The sequence below is a fragment of the Schistocerca nitens genome, chromosome 1, assembly GCF_023898315.1.
Source record: "Schistocerca nitens isolate TAMUIC-IGC-003100 chromosome 1, iqSchNite1.1, whole genome shotgun sequence".
NCBI classification, from domain to species: domain Eukaryota; kingdom Metazoa; phylum Arthropoda; class Insecta; order Orthoptera; family Acrididae; genus Schistocerca; species Schistocerca nitens.
The window spans coordinates 574892878-574914788 of record NC_064614.1 but is presented as its reverse complement, the minus strand read 5'-3'; the positions used below and the strand labels follow the sequence as shown (position 1 = coordinate 574914788).

At 39.7% G+C, this 21911-nt stretch overlaps 1 protein-coding gene across 6 annotated transcripts in view; it reads left to right on the top strand.

The window, feature by feature from the left end:
* The window catches only part of LOC126255156 (peripheral plasma membrane protein CASK), a 546277-nt gene that overhangs the window by 350313 nt on the left and 174053 nt on the right, over window positions 1-21911 (top strand). For 4 of the 6 annotated variants that reach the window (XM_049955370.1, XM_049955372.1, XM_049955373.1 and 1 more), the window contains exon 4: window positions 464-532. In XM_049955370.1, the coding sequence (XP_049811327.1) occupies window positions 464-532 (69 nt within the window). Of the gene's footprint in view, window positions 1-463; window positions 539-21911 lie in introns of all 6 variants that reach the window. The other 2 variants (XM_049955371.1, XM_049955374.1) reach the window with 1 other exon arrangement.

Below are 21911 nucleotides of genomic sequence, written 5' to 3'. Positions count from 1 at the left end.
AAGTTGTGCAGTCTTTTGTGAGTGAGTGTCTTTTACCTTTGCTCTTTCAGATAATAATAATTCTAGTGTGTCGTTTTGTGTATTGAAAGTACCATACTTGCCAGAGTTATCCACCAGCTTATATTTATAAAGCCAAATTCAATGAGGTAATATAGGTACACTGAGTTTAAAAGACTTACCAGCCTTTACATTATTTCTTCTTATGGGCTAATGAAAAATTATATTTTCTGATCAGTAATTAAGAAATTATATTTCATGAGATAGTCAAACTTATATTTTTTTTTTATCCTTCACCAAATTTTATTATATTAAACTCCAGGAATTCATTTATTGAAGTTAACACTAACTTGTGAATATAAATCATTTAGTCAAGTTTAAGAAGCTTGGACAGAGGACAGTCAGTGTAATAATAAAAGTAATTCATTCAAATAGGTGAGGTAATACTACTTTCTGTTTGTTACAGAGAGAAGCACGAGGATCAGTCACCTTCAAAATTGTTCCATCATACAGGAGTGCTCCACCGCCCTGTGAGGTACAAGTAAGCCCAGCTTCATCACAGCAGTTGCTTGATAGGAATAAGCTTGCCAGCTCTGCATATGAATGATGCACTCTGTGCTCTTCTAATTAGTTTACACCTTTTTCTCCTTCTATGAACATGGGAAGCAGGCTAATTTATTTGTATTTTAGAATATATACGTAAATAATTGGCCAATATAAAATTAAATATGAAAAATTATTAATTAAAAAGTACCATATTCTTTTTTCCTGCACAGTGCTGCATTCTTATTTATCACATATTTTGACAGTATGGCAGTCACAGTTCTGTTGAGGCACTCAAAGCTCTAATTCTCCATGCACTCTGATAATGGAAAATTTACACAATCACTTCACAGAACTCATAAATTGTTGCATGTGAGTGTCCAATGAATGGGTGTAAATGTTCAGATTCTACATTTGTGTGCTGCTGATAATGTGCCTTCTTTCTTTTTTGTTTTATTCTGTATTTTTGGTTTCTTCAGAAATACACAAATTTGCTAGTACCCCAAACCTTGAGAAGCACAGTGATTATCTCAGTTTTATTATGTGTGTTGTATCTCACTTCCTACACATTTTCCATTTATTGCTTTGAGAAAAACTACAACTTCATTCTGTCGTTCACTGCTTCTGTTGTAAACAAAAGATATCAGCTTATGGTTTTTTTTAAAAAAAAAAAAAGTTCTCAGTTCTGCAAAAAGCCATCTTGCATGTTTTTAAAGTTGTTTTCCAGTGTTGAATGAAGTATGCATTACAAACATAAATTCAACTTCAAACTGAAGCTGTGATGATATTCTCAGGAAATGTAGGTGTATAGGCTATCAAGGCCAGTAACTATTTTAATAAAATCTTTTAGGGCTTTACAGCTGGATCATTCTGATAACTAAATAGCAAATACAAAATAAAAGCCAACATTTCAAACAACTTGCAACGGCCCTGTTTGGGATGATGGAAGTACTCTGTTGTGAAAGTGGCCTATATAATGCATCTTATTTTAGTTATCACAGTCCTGGGACTTCAGTGAACTGTCCTCAACAACCTAGCAGTTTTGTCACCTGTAGAAAACTGTTACTTGTTGGCTGAAATATTTGCTTTCCTTTGTTAGCTGCTATTTAGTTTTCAGAATGATTTGCCCTACTGTCGTTAAGGATTCCTAATGTCCTCAAGGATCTTATTCAAATTGTTGGTAAATATGTGTAATAACTTCAGAACAACTACTTCCATCATTATTTTGTACACACATTCCGCAAAGAAAGTGTGTGTAATTATACAACTGTTGAATAGAAAATAGTTCCTGTGAAAAAATGTGATATGAAACAACGTTTTGTGTTGAGATATGTTACTACATAAATATGAAAGGAAAGTTCGTTGCACATAAATTGACACAAAGGAGATGGATGGACTTTTGTTCCTCCTCCAAAGAAAATGAAGGGATTGTAGAAAAAGCAATAAAATGCATGTTAGATTTTAACACAAACTACACTATCCTCCCCCCTTCCCCACACACCATACATAAACACTTGTTGCACAAATAATAAAGCTTTATGTATGGCAAAACTGATTGAATGAAACTGTAAATATTGTTTGTACATGTTCAGCCCTATAAAACATCACCTTGTGCACAGTACTCTACTAACTATTGGATGTTATAGGGCTGTGTAAACTGAGTAAGACCAAAATGCACCTTTGGATAATTAGTTCATTACTCTGTTTCATTTAAAAAGAAATATATGAACTGTATGCATCCCTGGTACAGACCAGTAGTGTGAATTTTGAGAAAGTTAGCATTAAATTTAAGGAAAAAAACAGATTGGCACATCATTTGCTATGTAACAGACTTCCCTCAGCAGAACAAAAAAAAATTCTTTCAAAAGTTATAAATTCATCTACTGTTGAAACTATTTTTACAGAGCAGAATACTGACACAGCACATCCATTTAAATCGTGATTTAGCACAAAGTTAAGAAGTGAAGTTCATCACATAGTAGTTGGAAGATAAAAAGGTGAAGATGAAACTTAACTTGGTTAGCAACTTGAGAAACCACATACTTGATGTATTTAGCTTTCTGAAATCATGGGACTCATTTCAGGGTCCATTATTTTTTGGTTGCGCATTTACTTTTGCTTTTTGTGGTTGGATGCCATTGCCACATTGATTTAAGGGGAGGAATGTCGTTTACCATATCCTTCAGCAAAATTCTAAACTGTGTTGTCTATGTTTCCATGTGTTTTTATGTTTGTTTTTTAGGCACAGACATTGTAACCAACCTGCTATTTGCGTATGCGGTGTGACAGACTGCCTGAGCCCAATCTCTGGGTGATTTGTGTGTGAGGCCAATGTTATTAATTCAGAATGCCAATTTAGTCATAATTTGGGTAACCTCCTTGCAAATGAAAGTTGATTCCTACTCATCGTACTGTATGAGCAAGTAGTACACCGAAAGCCAAAGAAACTGGTACATTTGCCTAATATTGTGTAGGTCCCCTGTGAGCATGCAGAATTGCCACAACACAATGTGGCATGGACTCGACTAATGTCTGAAGTAGTGCTGTGGGGGAACTGACACCATGAATCCTGCAGGGATGTCCATACATCCGTAAGAGTAAGAGGGTGCAGAGATCTCTTCTGAACAGCACATTGTAGGGCAGCCCAAATATGCTCAATAATGTTCACGTCTGGGGAGTTTGGTGGCCAGCGGAAGTGTTTAAACTCAGAACAGTGTTCCTACAGCCACTCTATAACAATTCTGGATGTGTGGGGTGTTGCATTTTCCTGCTGGAATTGCTCAAGTCTTTCGGAACGTACAATGGACATGAATGGATGCAGGTGATCAGACAGGAAGCTTATGTACATGTCACCTGTCAGAGATGTGTCTAGATGTATTAGGGGTCCCATATCACTCCAATTGCACATACCCCACACAATTGAAGAGCATCTACCAGCCTGAACAGTCCCCTGCTGGCATGCAGGGTCCATGGATTCATGAGGTTGTCTCCATACCCATACACATCCAACCTCTCAAGACAATTAGAAACAAGACTTGTCCACCAGGCAACATGTTTCCTGTCATTGATGGCCCAATGTTGGTGTTGACAGGCCCAAGCGGGGCATAAAGCTTTGTGTTGTGCAGTCATTGAGGGTATACGAGTCGTCTCCGAAAACCTATATTGATGATGTTTCATTGAATGGTTCGCATGCTGACACTTGTTGATGGCCCAGCATTGAAACGTGCAGAAATTTGCAGAAGGCTTGCACTTTTGTCACATTGACTGATTCTCTTCAGTTGTCATTGGTCCTGTTCTTGCAGGATCTTTTTCCGGCCACAGAAATGTCGGGGATTTGATGTTTTACCTGATTCCTGATATTCACGGTACACTCATGAAATGGTTGTATGGGAAAATCCCCACTTCATCGCTACCTCAGAGATGCTGTGCCCCATTGCTCATGTGCCAACTATAACACCACATTCAAAGTCACTTAAATCTTGATAATCTGCCATGGTAGCAGCAGTAACTGATCCAACAACTGTGCCAGACACTTGTTATCTTATATAGGCATTGACAACCGCAGTGCCGTATTATGCCTGTTTACATAGCTCTGTAATTGAATATGCATGCCCATACCAGTTTGTTTGGCACTTCACTGTGTATAAGGCTCCCAAAATTCCATGTGTGCAATGAAGCTGAAATGTCAATCAGTTGAACAATTTTTTCAAGTAAGTCATTTATCTCGTTTAACTTTCTTGTTCTGTCGAAACTCTTACATTTCTTTTATAATTGCTTTATGTTTTTCATTTATAATTTGTGCTCAATCATTTCTTTCTTTAGATGGTGTTTTTAAGTTATTTATAAATCATGTTGCATGTTTTATTTTTTAAAAATCCAACTTTGTTTTATTAGACCGAGAGTCTCATCATTCAGTTATTCCTTTGTTTATACAAAAGTCTACAGATGAGATGCATTGCTGCCTACTTGTAGTCATGTAGACCAGGTCATCATCCGGGTTGGTTAGCATTTTGTGCTGAACTGTAATTTGATATGTTTTTAATTGTTTTATAATGAGCCATTTTCACTTCTTATCTCTTTTGTTGATTTTCTAGCTAAAGCCATGTTTCCATGGTAACTTAAGTTTTTGTCTGTATTACTGTCATTTCATGAATATTTTTTACTTTAGACAGTTTTGGGAATGAGCATTGTGTACAATCTAATTATGAACTAGGTATTATCTGGTGGGCATCATTAGATTACTAACAACAAAATAGTGTGACATGTTAGATTTACTGTCAATTATTTTGAATATATGGTTCTCAGGTCTGCTGCAGGATCATATTGTGTAACTCCTACAATATGTAATAATGGGTATCGTGGTCATTGTTGACAAAGAACAAGTTCCCCGTAATAGGGACCGAAGTGTTGTCTTCCGTGCATATGCAAGATTTCCACTGCTGCTGTTGGATATTCCTGTGGCTGGGATTTGATTGAACCTTGCTTATTGTGTGGGGCATCTACTATGCTGCAACAGGGTTACTATAAGAAAGTCTTGTACTGCTTTTTGTGGCCTAGTCATGGAAAGCACACTGTACCAGGCCAGAGTCTTTGGAGCCCATTGCCAGCAATTTTGAGGTGAACATTGTGCCACAATTTAAACATATATTTACTTCATTTACATATACAGCTATATTGACATAATTACTCTACAATTCCCAATTAACTGCCTGGTAGAGAGTTCATTGAACCATCTCCATACTATTTCTCTACCATTCCACTCTCAAACAGTGTATGGGAAAAATGAACACATAAAACTCATGTCTTTTATTTTATTACAACGATCATTTCTCCTTATGCAGTATGTATTTTCACACTTTGAGGTGAAAGTTGGTGTTTGAAATTTCATGAGAAGATCCTGCCACAATGAAATACGCCTTTGTTTTAATGATTGCCACCCCAATTCACAAATGATGGCACACTCTCCCGTATTTCACATTAATACAAAAAGAGCTGCCCTTATATGAACTTTTTCAATGACTCCATTTTTTTAATGTCCTCCATCAATCCTATCTGATTTGAATCCCACACCACACAGAAGTACTCCAGATGAGGGACAGGACAAGTTCAGTGTACGCAGTTCTTTAGAAGATGCATTGCATTTTCTAATTGTTCCGCCAATAAATCATGTTCTTTGAATTGCTATCCCCACATTATCTGTGTGATTGTTCCAGTTTAAATTATTTTTATAGTTGTAATCCCTAAGTATTCAGTTGTATTTACAGTCTTTAGATTTGTGTGATTTATCGTGAACCAAAATTTAGTGGATTCCTTTTAGTACTCATGTGGATGTCTTCACACTTTTCATTATTTAGTGTCAATTGTCACTTTTTGCTACATACATATGTCTTGTCTATATCATTTTGGAACTGGTTTTGATCATCTGATGACTTTAGAACATGGTAAATGACAGCGTCATCTGCAAAGAATCTTCAAGAATTATTTTATTGAATGACAAGTAATTTTGAGCAAGCAGACAGGATCTCTGTAAGGAGCCTCCTACCTCCTGTGGTACCCAGTTATTTTAGAGGAACTTAGAGGTGAAAGAGTTAACTGGGTTGCCACAAGTTCTGAAAATCATGGAAATATCAGGGAGTTCAAACACGTCATGGAAATCAAGAAAATATCAGGGAAATTTGAGAAAAAAAATTGGAAAAATCATGTTTTTGCCCCAGTAGACGAAATGGTTTGTATATTGAGATGTCACGCATCGTCACTGGCTAGATGCAGCTGAGTACATGTGCCACTTCCTACTCTCTCATTCTTATTGCTTCTCCCCTTCCTACCACTACCATCAGCTTGCAGTCAGTGCTGCCACCACTTCTTACCACTAGCGTAGCAGCTGCTGACAAGAGGCAGGGAGGCATGAGGAATGGTTTGTTTGGATCTGCTTCTCAGATATTGTTGACGCAGTAGCTGGAGATGGCAATCATGTGTGCATGAGGATTGTATATATATAGAGAGAGAGTGTGTGTGTGTGTGTGTGTGTGTGTGTGTGTGTGTGTGTGTGTGTGTGTGTGTGTGTGTGTGTGTGTGTGCGCTGGCAAAAGCTGTGGCCGACAATTTAGTCGTGAGAGTGTGACTGTCTTTTCTATGTGTCTGTCTGCAGCCCAGTGACCCAGTGATTATCTTTATGATGAGTTGTCACTTATCCTCATTAGTATTGATTCTCAGAGTATTTGTGCAAGTTATGTGCTGCATGGATTGATCACCTTGTTCTCATTTCAACAACATTGTGTCTGTGACACATGAATATACACTCCTGGAAATGGAAAAAAGAACACATTGACACCGGTGTGTCAGACCCACCATACTTGCTCCGGACACTGCGAGAGGGCTGTACAAGCAATGATCACACGCACGGCACAGCGGACACACCAGGAACCGCGGTGTTGGCCGTCGAATGGCGCTAGCTGTGCAGCATTTGTGCACCGCCGCCGTCAGTGTCAGCCAGTTTGCCGTGGCATACGGAGCTCCATCGCAGTCTTTAACACTGGTAGCATGCCGCGACAGCGTGGACGTGAACCGTATGTGCAGTTGACGGACTTTGAGCGAGGGCGTATAGTGGGCATGCGGGAGGCCGGGTGGACGTACCGCCGAATTGCTCAACACGTGGGGCGTGAGGTCTCCACAGTACATCGATGTTGTCGCCAGTGGTCGGCGGAAGGTGCACGTGCCCGTCAACCTGGGACCGGATCGCAGCGACGCACGGATGCACGCCAAGACCGTAGGATCCTACGCAGTGCCGTAGGGGACCGCACCGCCACTTCCCAGCAAATTAGGGACACTGTTGCTCCTGGGGTATCGGCGAGGACCATTCGCAACCGTCTCCATGAAGCTGGGCTACGGTCCCGCACACCGTTAGGCCGTCTTCCACTCACGCCCCAACATCGTGCAGCTCGCCTCCAGTGGTGTCGCGACAGGCGTGAATGGAGGGACGAATGGAGACGTGTCGTCTTCAGCGATGAGAGTCGCTTCTGCCTTGGTGCCAATGATGGTCGTATGCGTGTTTGGCGCCGTGCAGGTGAGCGCCACAATCAGGACTGCATACGACCGAGGCACACAGGGCCAACACCCGGCATCATGGTGTGGGGAGCGATCTCCTACACTGGCCGTACACCACTGGTGATCGTCGAGGGGACACTGAATAGTGCACGGTACATCCAAACCGTCATCGAACCCATCGTTCTACCATTCCTAGCCCGGCAAGGGAACTTGCTGTTCGAACAGGACAATGCACGTCCGCATGTATCCCGTGCCACCCAACGTGCTCTAGAAGGTGTAAGTCAACTACCCTGGCCAGCAAGATCTCCGGATCTGTCCCCCATTGAGCATGTTTGGGACTGGATGAAGCGCCATCTCACGCGGTCTGCACGTCCAACTGAGGTGCCAGGTGGAAATGGCATGGCAAGCCGTTCCACAGGACTACATGCAGCATCTCTACGATCGTCTCCATGGGAGAATAGCAGCCTGCATTGCTGCGAAAGGTGGATATACACTGTACTAGTGCCGACATTGTGCATGCTCTGTTGCCTGTGTCTATGTGTCTGTGGTTCTGTCAGTGTGATCATGTGATGTATCTGACCCCAGGAATGTGTCAATAAAGTTTCCCCTTCCTGGGACAATGAATTCACAGTGTTCTTATTTCAATTTCCAGTAGTGTACGTCGACATGAGTGGACTTCCACGATGGGCCAAAATTGCAGACCATTTCTGTGGGTATCTCTAATGGATCGGGCCTGCTGATCTGAAGCCAGTCATTTCCCACTAATGTGTAAGCCCTGCCCATTGGATATAGTCTCACTGATCTGCTTGCAAGCCCAGTCTGTTTGTGTATGGCATAATGCGGTGGATTTTCGTGGTTTATCCAAGAATCCAGGACTATTGTGCTCTTCGGCAGGCCAGAGGCCACAGGCGATGGATTTCAGGAATTGTGACTGTCTCACTGCAAGTGCATTGTACAGTGCAATGTTGTATAGACATTTTATTTGTTCTAGTATGTTTTGCCATTTAGAAACTAATTTATATATTAGAAAGTATGGATGATAAGAAGAAAATTATGGCACTCGCTTGTGGTTTGTACACTAGGTACTTGTACATTTCTGGAAAGAAAATTCACACAATACCTGTAAAATAATAGACATAACGCAGTGGATAATAACTGACAATAACGAACATAGTAGAACTAACATTTCATTGGTGGTCACTTACAGTGTTGGTTTACACAGCTCTTCCCTATACACTTCTTTCAAGAGGCCTACTTTGCTCTGAGGTTATTTCTAAAATCAGTGAAGGTATTTTAAATATGTCTTGCAACTCCAAGGAAATGCTTATTTTTGTCTCCAAATGTGTTTCGTTTTGTTGAAATAACAGTGGTCTTAATGAGACACATATACCATTTGGCTTGCTTTCTCCATCTAAAAGCAGTTCATTACAAAATATGTTGATGTTAGTACTTAAGATTTTGGCTCACATGGAAGAGAAATACAGAACTCCTTACATTTTTTGACAATTTATATCTTTACTTACCATTGATATCTCAAAATTTGTCAGGGAAAAATGCTAAAACTTGTCTGGAAATCAGGGAAATATTGGGGAATTTCACTAGGAGAAACTTGTGACAACTCTGGTTATATTCAACAGCCCTAATACCATGATATGATATTGTAGTGGCTATGTTATTTCTAAGTGTGATGCAATGTTCCTTTGGACATGCATGGCATTGCAGTGAGTACAGCTGTTATGAAATACACAAAATGTATCTGCAGTTGCGAATATGAGCAATCATCAGCTGTATAATGGAATGACGGCAATATAAATCTGTGCTGGATCAGGACTTGAACCCGAATTTCCTACTTATCGCCAGTGGTCGCTTTACTATTAGACTACCCAAGCATGCCTCATGGCCAGACACAAGTTTCCATATGTCATCAACCATGTATGTACAACCTGAACACTCACATTCATTATGCATATTCTTGTACAAGGGAGATCATTTAATTTAAAGTCACTTGTCTGGTGTCTGTAGATAAATATGATATTGCAGTGCCTGTGTTGTTCGTAAGTACGATGCAGTGCTCCTTCGCGTGAATTAAATTTGAATTGTTTCTGTGACGTCTGTGAATAGCTAAGGTGTAGAACATAGGTTGGATTTTTGGGAAAAAAGTGTGCTTTTCTTTTGGAGTGATCCTTTTAATAAAGGTCATATAATGCACAAAACTATTGTAATAGACAACTGAGGAAGATATTAATAAAATAAAAAATCTGCTTCAGTTGCTCGTGATTTCTTATTTACTGCACAAATTATTTCGAAGCCTAAAGCTTCATATTCAGGTGACACCAAAAAATTATGGAAACATAAATGTGTTGTGGTTGTGCGAGTCAGTCAAGAGGATTGCACCCACATCAAACATCAAACAGCATGAAGCTTTAGGCTTTGAAACTGGTCATGCAATAAACATGATATACTAGCAACTGAAGCATATTTTTTATTCTATTAATGTTAAAGTAGAAAGTCATTGATAGGACGTAAATAAAGGAAGAAATAAAGGAAGCAACTTACTGCACATTTGAGACTTTGAGCTATTGTTAAGCTCACAAAAAAGACTAAAAGACTGAAAACATTGCTAAGCTTTCGGACGAAGTCCTTCTTCAGCACTAACTAGTATGGAATATACATTGCCAAACATACACACACATACACTGTTACATTGTCTCAGCCAGCTACATCATACCAGCACTGCAGATTTACTTGGGTGAGGGATTGTATCAGGTGGAGTGGGGTGCTGCACCAGCACTGCAACCCTTTTTGGGTGAGGGATTATGTTAGGAGAAGTTTGTAAGGGCAGAAATGGGGCAAGGAAGGTTGGCAAGTAGGGTTGATTTATGGCCCAGAGGGAGAAGTAGCAGGCAATTGGGATGGAAATGTGGCACTATTGAGCTTGCTCTGGCAGAGGGAGGTCTATTTGTGTGTAACTCCTTGTCTCCCTCTTTCCTTCCTGACACTTTTCTCCTCTCGTCTACTCCAACTAACACACAACCCTTCACCATGATGAGCTGAGGCATTGGAAACAAGGAATCAGCTGAACATTGTAGTTATGTAGGTGTATGGATGTCAGCGTATATTCTTTTTTAGTTAGTTCTGAAGGACATTGTCCAAATGTTTAACAATGTATTCAGTGCTGTTTATGTTTCTGTTGACAGTATGAACTTTCAGCAGTGCAGCAGATGAATAATCAGATTTCAGCTTTCTGCTTGCTTGCAATTAAACCTAGATGTTGACATGATTCTGAGCGTGGCATGGTGAACAAGTCTGCCATAAAGCAAGACGAGTGCTGTAACAGTGGGCCACAGGCTTCTCATTTGTGACAAGGGAGAAACGCGGCTGCAAATAGTGGCACAGGGCATGTGCAGGCAGAGTGTTGGTGTCCAGTTTAAGTGTGCAGATTTTGATTCTCTGTCTGTGTTGACTCACTTTCATTCAACTGTGGCTGATAACGCCTTAGTACCACCAGTGTTGGTTCCTGTGCCTTGCTGAATTGAAATCCCATGTGTGTATTGATCAGGTCGTTACACGAATTTTGACTACTTCTTTAATGATGGAACTCTCCACAGTTCATGCTGTGTCTCATGTGAAGGCAGTGTTCAGCCACAGCAAACTTTTCTGGCTGACCCAGCCTGGTGTAACGACTATGTTCAGCGCAACTATCCTTAACAGTGTGACACGTCTGGCCAATGTATGATTTCAAATGCACTATGGGTCTGTTTATAGGAGTACCCATTTTGTTCAAACACAGAGCGAAGATGGCTAAGCTCTGCTGATAAGCTCCCTGCATCAGAGATAATTCTGGCCCTATGAATGAGAGTCCACAACATGCCACTGCATTGAGATGGGTGATGGCAGCTCATAGCTCGTAAATGTAGGTCAGTGTGAGTTGGTTTGCAAAACACATTGTGATCCAAGGAACCATCTTCTTTTCCGCAGACCAAGACATCAAGAAACGGGATCTCTCCATTTTTCTCCACTTCCATGGTGAAAATGCTGGAATGGAGGGAGTTAAGATATTCCAGAAATGAAGGAAGCATTGCTGCTCCATGCGGCCAAACAACAGAAGTGTAGTCCACATATCTCTAGAAACATTTAGGTTTCAACACCGCTGACTGAAGTTCTTTATCCTCGAAGTTTTCCATAAAAAGTTACTGTGGGAGGCAAAGGGCTACCCATAGCAACACCGTCAGTCTGCACAAAATATTGTTCGTTAAATAAAAATTACATCAAGGTAAGCACATGTTTGAAAAGATGTAAGATATCCTCCTCCAACTTAGTTCCTGTAAATTGTAATTAATCCACCAAAGGCACTCGTGTGAACAAAGAGATCACATCGAAACTCACTAAAATGTCAGTTCGTTCGAGACACAAAAGCTTCAGTTGTTCTATAAAGTCTTATGAGTTTTGAATGTGATGTTCACATTTTCCTACCACTGGACTTTGGAGAGAAGCCAGATGTTTTGCTAGGTAATGTATCAGGGCTCCTATATTGCTCACGATGGGGGGAAGAAGAATCTCTTCCTTATGGATCTTAGGCAGCTCATAGAGTCGTGGTGGAACTGGCACTTGTACTCTTAAGCTCTTTTTAAGATGTTCAGGAAACTGGCTGGATTTGAGGAGCACAGATGTCTTCTGTTGTACTGCATCAGTTGGATCCTTTTGGAGATGGTGACACACTGAGTCTTGCGGTAAATACATCTTGCCGAAATAGGATGTTGCAGGCAAAAGAACAGTAGTGTTTCCCTCGTCAGCAGGTAAAATAACTATTTCTGTGTCTTCTCTTAAGGAACAGAGAACTTTCCTTTCTTCAGTGTTCATGTTCTGCTTCAGTGCGGGCATCCCAGTTATGGTCCTGCAAGCCACTCACCTTATTTCTGCATTAAAGAAGCAATTGAAATTCATATAAGTAATGACCTGATCAATAGAGACATGGGATTTCAATTCAGCAAGGCATGGGAATCAGCACTGGTGGTACTAAGGCATTGTCAGCCGCTGTCGAACGAATCTGAATCAACACAGACAGAGAAGTAAAGTCCGCACTCTTAAACTGGGTGCCAGCCCTGTGCCCGCACGTGCACTGTGCCCCTATTTGTGGCTGCACTTTTTCCACGTCACGAATGAGAAGACCGTCGCCTGTTTGTATGGCAGGGGCACTGGAGGTCATCTACGATGACATTACAGCCTTAACCCTTGGTGCCTGTGCATCTCCAACGAGCCAGCATATATATTGGCAAGCCATTGCAGCAAAACGTCAGTCAGCACCTGAAAATGATGAGCAACTGTCTCGTTGAAATATTGTGCAGCATCGACAACATTATCCGATGCAATGCCTGTGAACCAAGGAAGCAATATTTACATTAGTTGTAAAGATGTTACTTACATCATGATGTGGTTCCATCATTGCCATTAGTTGTCACTTATAACACCAATTCAATATGGCACACACACCATTTGTGCATCCAGACATCTTTCCTGCCTTGCGCTTCTTACATCGCTTAGGTTATATGGAAGTGATAATATTCAGTTACTTAATGTTGCTCTTTGAAACTTATTCGTAACTCTGCGGAGTGGCTTGCAAACAAAATATGCAGTGCCACACAAGTTGTCCAGCTGTAGATACGTAATGCTACGTGTGCAAAGCCAGACCAGGTTGCTAGTCTTTGATAAAAGTGAAATGCAAGTGCAACACAGTTAACGAAGCTGGCTGTTCAGTATAGTATTTTATATCTAGATCACATTCCAGTTATTCTATAGTGGTAACTTGTGGGTATACTGCATGTATATTAATTTAAACCATTAACTTTTCCTGTTTACATCTACATATCTACAACTACATATATACTCCGCTACTCACCAAGCGGTGTGTGGTGGAAGGCACCATTTGCGCCAAAGTCATATTTTCCCCCCTCTGTTCCACTCGCGGAGCGTTCAAGGGAAAAACAACTGTCTGAAGGCCTGAGTGTGAGCTCTAATTGCCCTTATATTTGAATGGTGATCATTGTGCGATTTGAAAGTTGGTGGTAATAATATGTGCTCTACATCCTCGGCGAAGATTGGATTTCGGAATTTAGTGAGCAGCCCCTTCCGTTTAGTGCGTCATCTATCTGCAAGTGTATCCCACTTCAAACTTTCTATCAGATTTGTAATGCTCTCACAATGGCCAAATGTACCAGTCACGAATCTTGCTGCTCTTCTTTGGACCTTCTCAAACTCTTGAATGAGACCCAACTGGTAAGGGTCCCATAAAGACAAACAATACTCTAAGACTGGACGAATTAAAATATTGTAAACAATTTCCTTTGTTGAAGGACTGCATTGTTTCAGGATTCTACCAATAAATTGCAATCTAGAGTTCGCCTTGCCCATTACTTGTGTTATCTGATCATTCCATTTGAGATCATTTCGAATAGTCAAGGCCAGATACTTGATGGATGTTACCATTTCCAGAGACTGGACATTAATTTTGTACTCATACATTAATCGGCATTTTTGCCTTGTTATATGCAGTAGGTTACACTTACTAATATTGAGAGATAACTGCCAGTCATTACACCACGCATTTATTTTCTACAAATCCTCGTTGATTTTTGTGTGATACTACTTTTCTGTAGACTACAGTATCATTGGTAAACAATCTAATGCCACTGTCAATACCATCAACCAGATCGTTTATGTAAATCGTAAAGAGCAGCGGACCTATTACACTGCCCTGGGGCACACCTGAAATTATGCTTGTTTCTGTTGAAGTCACCCCGTTCAGGACGACATACTGCTCCCTGTCTGTTAGAAAACATTGTATCCAACCGCATATATATCATCGGCTAGACCATAAGCATGCACTTTTTGGAGCAAGTGACTGTGCGGAACTGAGTCGAACACCTTTCGGAGGTCGAGAAATATGGCACCAACCTGGAGCCGGTATCCAGAGCCTGTTGTATATCACGCGCAGAGGGGGCCAGCTGTGTCTCACATGAACGCTGTTTCCTAAATCCATGCTGGTTTCTGTAGATGAGGTTCTCAGAGTCTAGAAATGTCATTATGTCTGAACACAAAATATGTTCCATGATTCTACAGCAAATTGATGTCAGTGAAATTGGCCGGTAATTATGTGCATCAGATTTTCTACCCTTTTAATAGATTGCTATGACCTGGGCGTTCTTCCATTCCTGTGGAACTTTCTGCTGTTTCAATGATCTCTGATAAATGATGGATAAGAATGGTGCTATATTTGTCGCATTGTCAACATATAATCTTACGAGGATACCATCTGGGCCAGATGCCTTCCTGGTGTCTAAGGATCTTAACTGTTTTACAATCCCAGATACACTAAACACTATGTCAGCCATCCTTGCATTTGTTCAATAATTGAAAGGGGGAATGGTGCTGCAGTCTTCTACTGTAAACGAGTTTTTGAAAGCTAGGTTTAGAATTTAGGCCTTCTGTTTATCATCGTCTGTTTCATTACCCATACTGTCAGCAAGAGAAGGTATTGAATTATTTGTCGCGTTCGTAAATTTTACGTACGACCAAAATCTTTTGGGGTTATTTTTAGTATCTGCTGGTAAGATATTGCTTTAAAATTTGTTAAAAGAATCTCTCATTGACCTTCTGACAGCTGTTTTCATTTCACATAATTTTTGTTTGTCAGTGGGGCAGTGGCTACGTTTAAAATGACTGTGCAAAATTCTCTGTTTTCTCAGCAACTTCCTAATATGTTTGTTGTACCAAGGTGGATCCTTTCCCTCCCCTATATTTTTGCTAGGCACATACTTCTCTAGCACGTGGCGGACAATATCTTTAAATTCCAACCAAAGGTGCTCAATATCTTTGTGTCCCGCAGTGAATGCTTGGAGCTGACTATACTTCCACTGACATAGAAGCCACAACGACATTATGTCATGTTGCTGTTGACTGACTACACTGTGTGCCCTATGCTGTGAATATCTGCCGTCATTGGCTGTTGATATCATGTGACGTGAACTATGACTGGCTGACAAAAGTCCATTGTTATCTTGATTTCATTCCTTTGTAAGCTATCATGCTGTATTTGGTGGAATTAGTATTTATACTTTTATAATATGAAAAATATCCTGTGTACGTGTAACCATGCATCAAAGATCTTTCCAAAAAGAGTTGTTTTTTGCTGGGTTTCATTTCCTGAAGTGCCATGAGGTTGTATGCCAGTGTATGAGGTTGTACGCCAGTGTATAAAATCTTTACTATTCAAAGGGTTGGTAAGTTTTACAGCTCTGAGGGAAAGCATATTGTCACTTAAGATGGAAAAAATGTACTTTCACCCAGGTTATGGTGTATTTTCACATGGGGAAAAGTGTATTTTCAGCCATGAAAAAGTGTAATTTTAACCAGGAAGTACCTGGGAATATTTTTTTTTTATCCGCATATACATTCTGATCTTCACAAAATTTATATCCATTGTTACTGTGGTCAGTATAGGTCTCTCTCTTTTTTGGTCTGAGGTTCAAGATTTTTGCCTGAGCAGTCTTTCATCTCTCATTCCTCTTGCTGAGAGGAGTGTGGGGAAAAACTCACTGAAGTGGAAGAAAATTTTAGCAGAGGAAGAGTTAGAAGTGAAAATGGTTGGGACACATGATACCTAGTCTTAATTGTTCACATAGAGCTTGTCCATTGAAGGAACTCCAGCCGCAATAAGATCTGCCTGTGGTCCTCCATTCTTACCATGAGAATTTGGAAATTTGTGGGTGCTACATAAATGCTTAACAACAGTAGTGAATGGTAATGTGCTTGGCCAGAAGAATAATGTGAGCCAGCCAGATGATTGTATAGCCGTACCCAGAGACAGAGCTTTGTAGGGTGTAAAAAGATTGCCTTCAAGCTGGGAAAGAAGACACCTGTTGTCCAAACAGGAAAGGATAGACTTCCTACCAATGAGGGAGAGGTGATAGTTGGTTGATGAGTGCCTTCCGCCTCTCCAACAATGCGGGACACGCAGCTCTGGCCATGGCCAGACTCTCCTCACTCACATGCTGCTCCCGAGATGCTGCCAGCTGTGTGTAGCATGCCTTCCTCAGTGCCTATAACAGCCTAATAACTGCCAGGTAAAAGGCAGCTTGCATCTCAGCCCGTCTACCAGCTCCGTCTGTCTTGTAGCAACTATGATTTAAATGCCCTGGTAACAACCCTGAGAATTTTTTAATTGATAATGGGCAAATTATTAATTCCTCTCCTTGTGAAGAAATGTATTTTGTAAATTTATTTGAATAACTGTGCTCTAAAGGCATTTTGCTTCTACAAATAAATTTTTATGACTAGTGTCTGTAAATTCTTCCTGCTGACACTCCTGCTTATTTTTACTGAATATGCTAATGCCACACTCAAGTGCAATTTTATAACGACCTTAAAATTTTGACTACTACAATATTTTGTTAGTTACTAACTTCAATAGGTTTGGGTCTTTAACTTAGAAGGGCATTATTTTCATTTAATGTCGTATTCACTTTCTTGTATTTGTGTTATTATTTTATCATCTGCAAATAGTAGGACACTAAGATTAGTGTGTTTATCTAATTTAATTCATGGATGATTCTCTGATTGCCAATTTTTAAAAATGTAGTCAGTATCAAAGTTAAATGAATGGGTAAAAGAGAACACTCGTGCCTCATCCCTTCTTTGATTTTCTCTCATTTGTACTGTCTCTCTTTTATTTATTACTGTTTTTGTTTCACAGTATAAATTGTGATTGGTTTATGAGGTATGTTGGGTAGCTACTGTCATTCAGTATTGCACATAATTTATTTTGATCACATCATCAAGAGCTTTCTCAAAATGTGTGAAGGCAGTGTGGAACTTAATACGAAATTCTGTTTGTTCTGAGATAACTCATTTTATTTTAAAAATATTGCCATTATGTGAACTTTTTTTCTAAATCCACTTTGATTTTCTTGAAGAAGTGTGTCAGCCACAATTGTTGTTAAAAAATTTTGAGTAGATGTTACATGCAGCATTGAAAAAGTCAGTGTCTCTGTAGTTTAAACATTCACTTCTGTTGCCCCTCTTTTAACAGAGAGAGAACTTCCACCTCTTTTATGAGTTTTGAATTTCATACTTTTGCCAGAAAATGCTAAAAAGACGCAGATATATAGGATGCAAGGCAGCAACTGTATGTGATTAAATTTGTATTTATTGTGTCTATTCCAATTGGTTATTTCGTGTGTTTTGCAGTTCATTCATTGTTATATTGTCAGTATTTACAGGTTCCTTTTCCTCATCAAAGTACATTGGCGTCTTTTCTGCACCTTAACGCTTGGTAATATCTAATCTGTTGATTTTCGTTACTTACGTTAAGTTTTGCTGTTTCTTTTTCTGACTAATTTATGTGCTTCATTACTTTAGTATGCTAGTGTTTAGTGTTTGTCTTCCACATTCATTGTGTTCACTGTTTGAGGTGAATTTGTCCCACAATCATTGATGGCCCTTTTGTTTGTCTAACATAATTTCACTTTTGTTGATAGTGGTCTTCTAGCTCTCGTGTGTTCTTATGTAGGAACTCTCCAAGTGCCTTTTGTTGCTATTTTATAGTTGCCTCTAATTTTTCACTGTGGGTTCTACAGAGAAATGGAGCACTAAGTTGACTGAGTCTTTTCCTTGTTATCTGATAACATATAGAATTTGTTACTGAGAATACATTCCAATTTACAAAAAGCTGTGACTCTCCTGAATGAAAATCAAGTTGTTCTCTGTAGAATTTATCATCAGGATCCCTTATGGCAATTCACATTTATGTTTTCCCTGGTTTCCCTAAACAGTTAAGTTGAACACTGAAATAGTTTCTTTGAAACTGACATGGCTATTTTCTTCCCTTCCCTTGCCATGCTTGAGATCTTGTGAATCTTTAATGTCCTCATCATTAATGGCAGGCTGAACTCAAACCCTCCTTCAGTTTTATTTGCTAGCCACTGGCACTAACCGTGCACACAGTTTCTTTGTGTAAATGTTCTGATGCCTAACAACTGTTACATTTCATGTGCTGTTGTATGTGAAAACTGCTACACTAAAGAATATCATAGCTAAAAAAATCATTTTACTGTAGGTGACGAACTCATATCATAAAGTACATGTGAATTCACAGTTAAAACTGCTCAACAATTTGATACTGTGAAAATCATTATGAGCATAGTTTCAAGCACAGCAAAAGAAACTTCTAGATGGTATGTCATTAAATGAAGTACTGGAATACTTCTGGACCTTTTCTTCAGCCAGACATTGCTAGGCTGCTTCAGTTAAATGGGCGTTGCTGGTATTAACTAATGAGCCTATCTCTGTGTTAGAAAGTCCTACTTATATTTGTTCTATGACATACCAAAAGATAATGGAGGTGAAGCAATGAGCAGTATTCAATGTTTGTAGTACACTTCTTGTGCAATCTGAGAAATACAATAGGTATTATCCAACTACACACATATTCTCAGTACAGTGTCATCAATGACTGTGCAATTTTGCATGTTATTCTTTACGATGACAATAGTCATTACGTGATTCAATAATCTGAAGTGTGATTTTCCAGTAAAGATGCCTTGTTGCAATTTTACAGACTGTTATTTGCATTTTTAGGCCACCACTGCAGTCTGAACAGTCACTGGTAGTTAAAAAACTAGGAGATAATGGATAAGTCTCTTGCAAGAAACTTAAGTAAATGTTGCAAGCAGACAAATTATTCTGAACCAAAATGGTGCTGTAACTGGGCAGTTCATGTTGGTCAAATGGTGAATGAGCCTCCCCTTTCACTTCGGTGAGTGTGTAGTCCTATGTCAGTTAGCTGATGGGAGTGAGCTCTGCTTGAAAAGCTCTGACTGAGCATTAAGCAACTAGAAGAGCAGTGACAGTGACTATCTTATCATCTGGCGAACTCTTCATGACACAAAATCTTCATATCAATTAACATCATCAAAATATGTTTTGCCTTTTAAATGCAGGCTGCACAAGCAGAACAAGGTACCATAACTTTCTGACAGATTAAAACTGTTTGTTGGACCAACATTCAAGCATGAACACTGTTGTTTCAAAATGAATCATATTGAGCAAGACTCATGGCAGGACTCAGATTAGATCTGACACCATCCCTTCCTGTTCTCCAAAATGCGCTCAACATGTGTTGTACACAATAGTTCTGCAATCAGTGGTTGTTCAGGAGCATTTTTAATGCACTGCATTTGAAAGAAAAAAGTCTGGATTTGATTACAGGTACAGCACAAATTTTTATTATTATTATCATTAAATGAAACAACAAGAGACTGGTAACAGTGAACTTGTTTCCTTTAATGTCAGTAACAGTCACGGTAAAACCTAACCTAAAAATGTTCGCATTTAAAATTATTATTATTTGTTATGGGTTGGCAGTCTGGGCTAAATGCCACTTCACTATGAAAGATTCTTCTGGAGATCCAAGTTTGATCATTTGAGGCAGTATTGCTTCCTCTGGTTGGCACAGGGAGAATGATGAGCAGTTTGCAAAACTCCTTTCCTTATAAGCAAATATATTGTCCTGCCAGAATTTTATGTTATTTTGATAGTATGTGAAATGCAGAAGAGGGAAATATTTCCCAATAATATTTTGTAGGGGCTACCATCAGCTAAACCAAGAGAGGTAGCACAGTGGTAAGACAACGGGCTTGTATTTGGGAGAATGGTGGATCAAATCCCTGTTCAACCATTTTAATTTAGGTTTTCTGTAGTTTCTCTAAATTGCTCAAGGCAAATGCCAGAATGATTCCTTTGAATATGACATAGCTGATTTTCTGTTTTCGTCCACCTCAACCTGAGCTTGTGCTCTGTGCCTGATGATCTAATAATTGACCAGACAGTAAACATTTATCTTTATTACATACCAACAACTTGTAGGAACATTAGTCTTTGAAAAGTCAATGGCCATGCTGAGGTGGACATACTTTTTCCAGTCAGAGCACTGAAGTTAAGAATTGTCTGGCGTGGCCAGTCCTTGGATGGGTAAAGATCAAGGATGCCACATGCTGCTGACAATTTTCCCTTCACCTTTAGGGGAGAGGGGACATGAGGGGTGGTGGCATAATGTCCTGTGTCACTAGCCTTTATGCTAATCTCTCTGCAGTGTTTCCATGGGATGGAAACGATAAGCTCAGATATGACTCTCTCTCTCTCTCTCTCTCTCTCTCTCTCTCTCTCTCTCTCTCTCTCTGGGAGATATGATATGGCATGAAGAATTTGACAGAGCACTGAAAGACCTAAGTCGAAGCAAGGCTCCAGGAGTAGACAACATCCCATTAGAACTACTGATAGCCTTCGGAGAGACATCCATGACGAAACTCTACCATCTGGTGAGTAAGATGTATGAGATAGGTGAAATACCCTCAGTCTAATGGAATGTAGTAATTCCAATCCCCAAAGAAAGCAGGTGCAGGTGTTACAGGTGTGAAAATAACCAAGCTATCTGTTTAATACGTCATAGCTGGAGAATACTAATACAGATTCTGTACAGACAAATGGAAAAACTGGTAGAAGCTGACCTGGGGGAAGATCAGTTTGGATTCTGTAGAAATGTTGGAATGTGCAAGGCAATCCTGACCCTATGACTTATCGTAGAAGGTAAATTAAGGAAAAGCAAACTTACATTTCTAGAATTTGTAGACTTAGAGAAAATTGACTGGAATACTCTCTTTCAAATTATGAAGGTGGCAGGAGTAAAATACAGGGAGCAAAAGGCTATTTACAATTTGTACAGAAAATAGAGTCGAGGGAATCAGTGGTTGGGACAGGAGTGAGACAGGGTTGTAATCTATCCCTTATGTTATTCAAGCTGTATATTGAGCAAGCTGTAAAGGAAACAAAAGAAAAATTTGGGTTAGGAATTAAAATCCATGGAGAAGAAATAGAGACTTTGAGGTTTCCCGACTGTCAGAGACAGCGAAGGACGTGGAAGAGCAGTTGAACAGAATGGACAGTGTCTTTAAAGGTGGATATAACATGAACATCAACAAAAGCAAAATGAGGATAATGGAATGTAGTCGAATTAAATCAGGTGATGCTGAGGGAATTAGATTAGGAAATGAGACACTTAAAGTAGTAAAGGAGTTTTGCTATTTGGGGAGCAAAATAACTGATGATGGTCAAAGTAGGGAGGATATAAAATGTAGACTGGCAATGACAAGGAAAGCTTTTCTGAAGAAGAGAAATTTGTTAACATCGAGTATAGATTTAATTGTCAGGAAGTTGTTGCTGGATGTATTTGTATGGAGTTCAGCCGTGTGTGGAAATGAAACATGGACGACAAATAG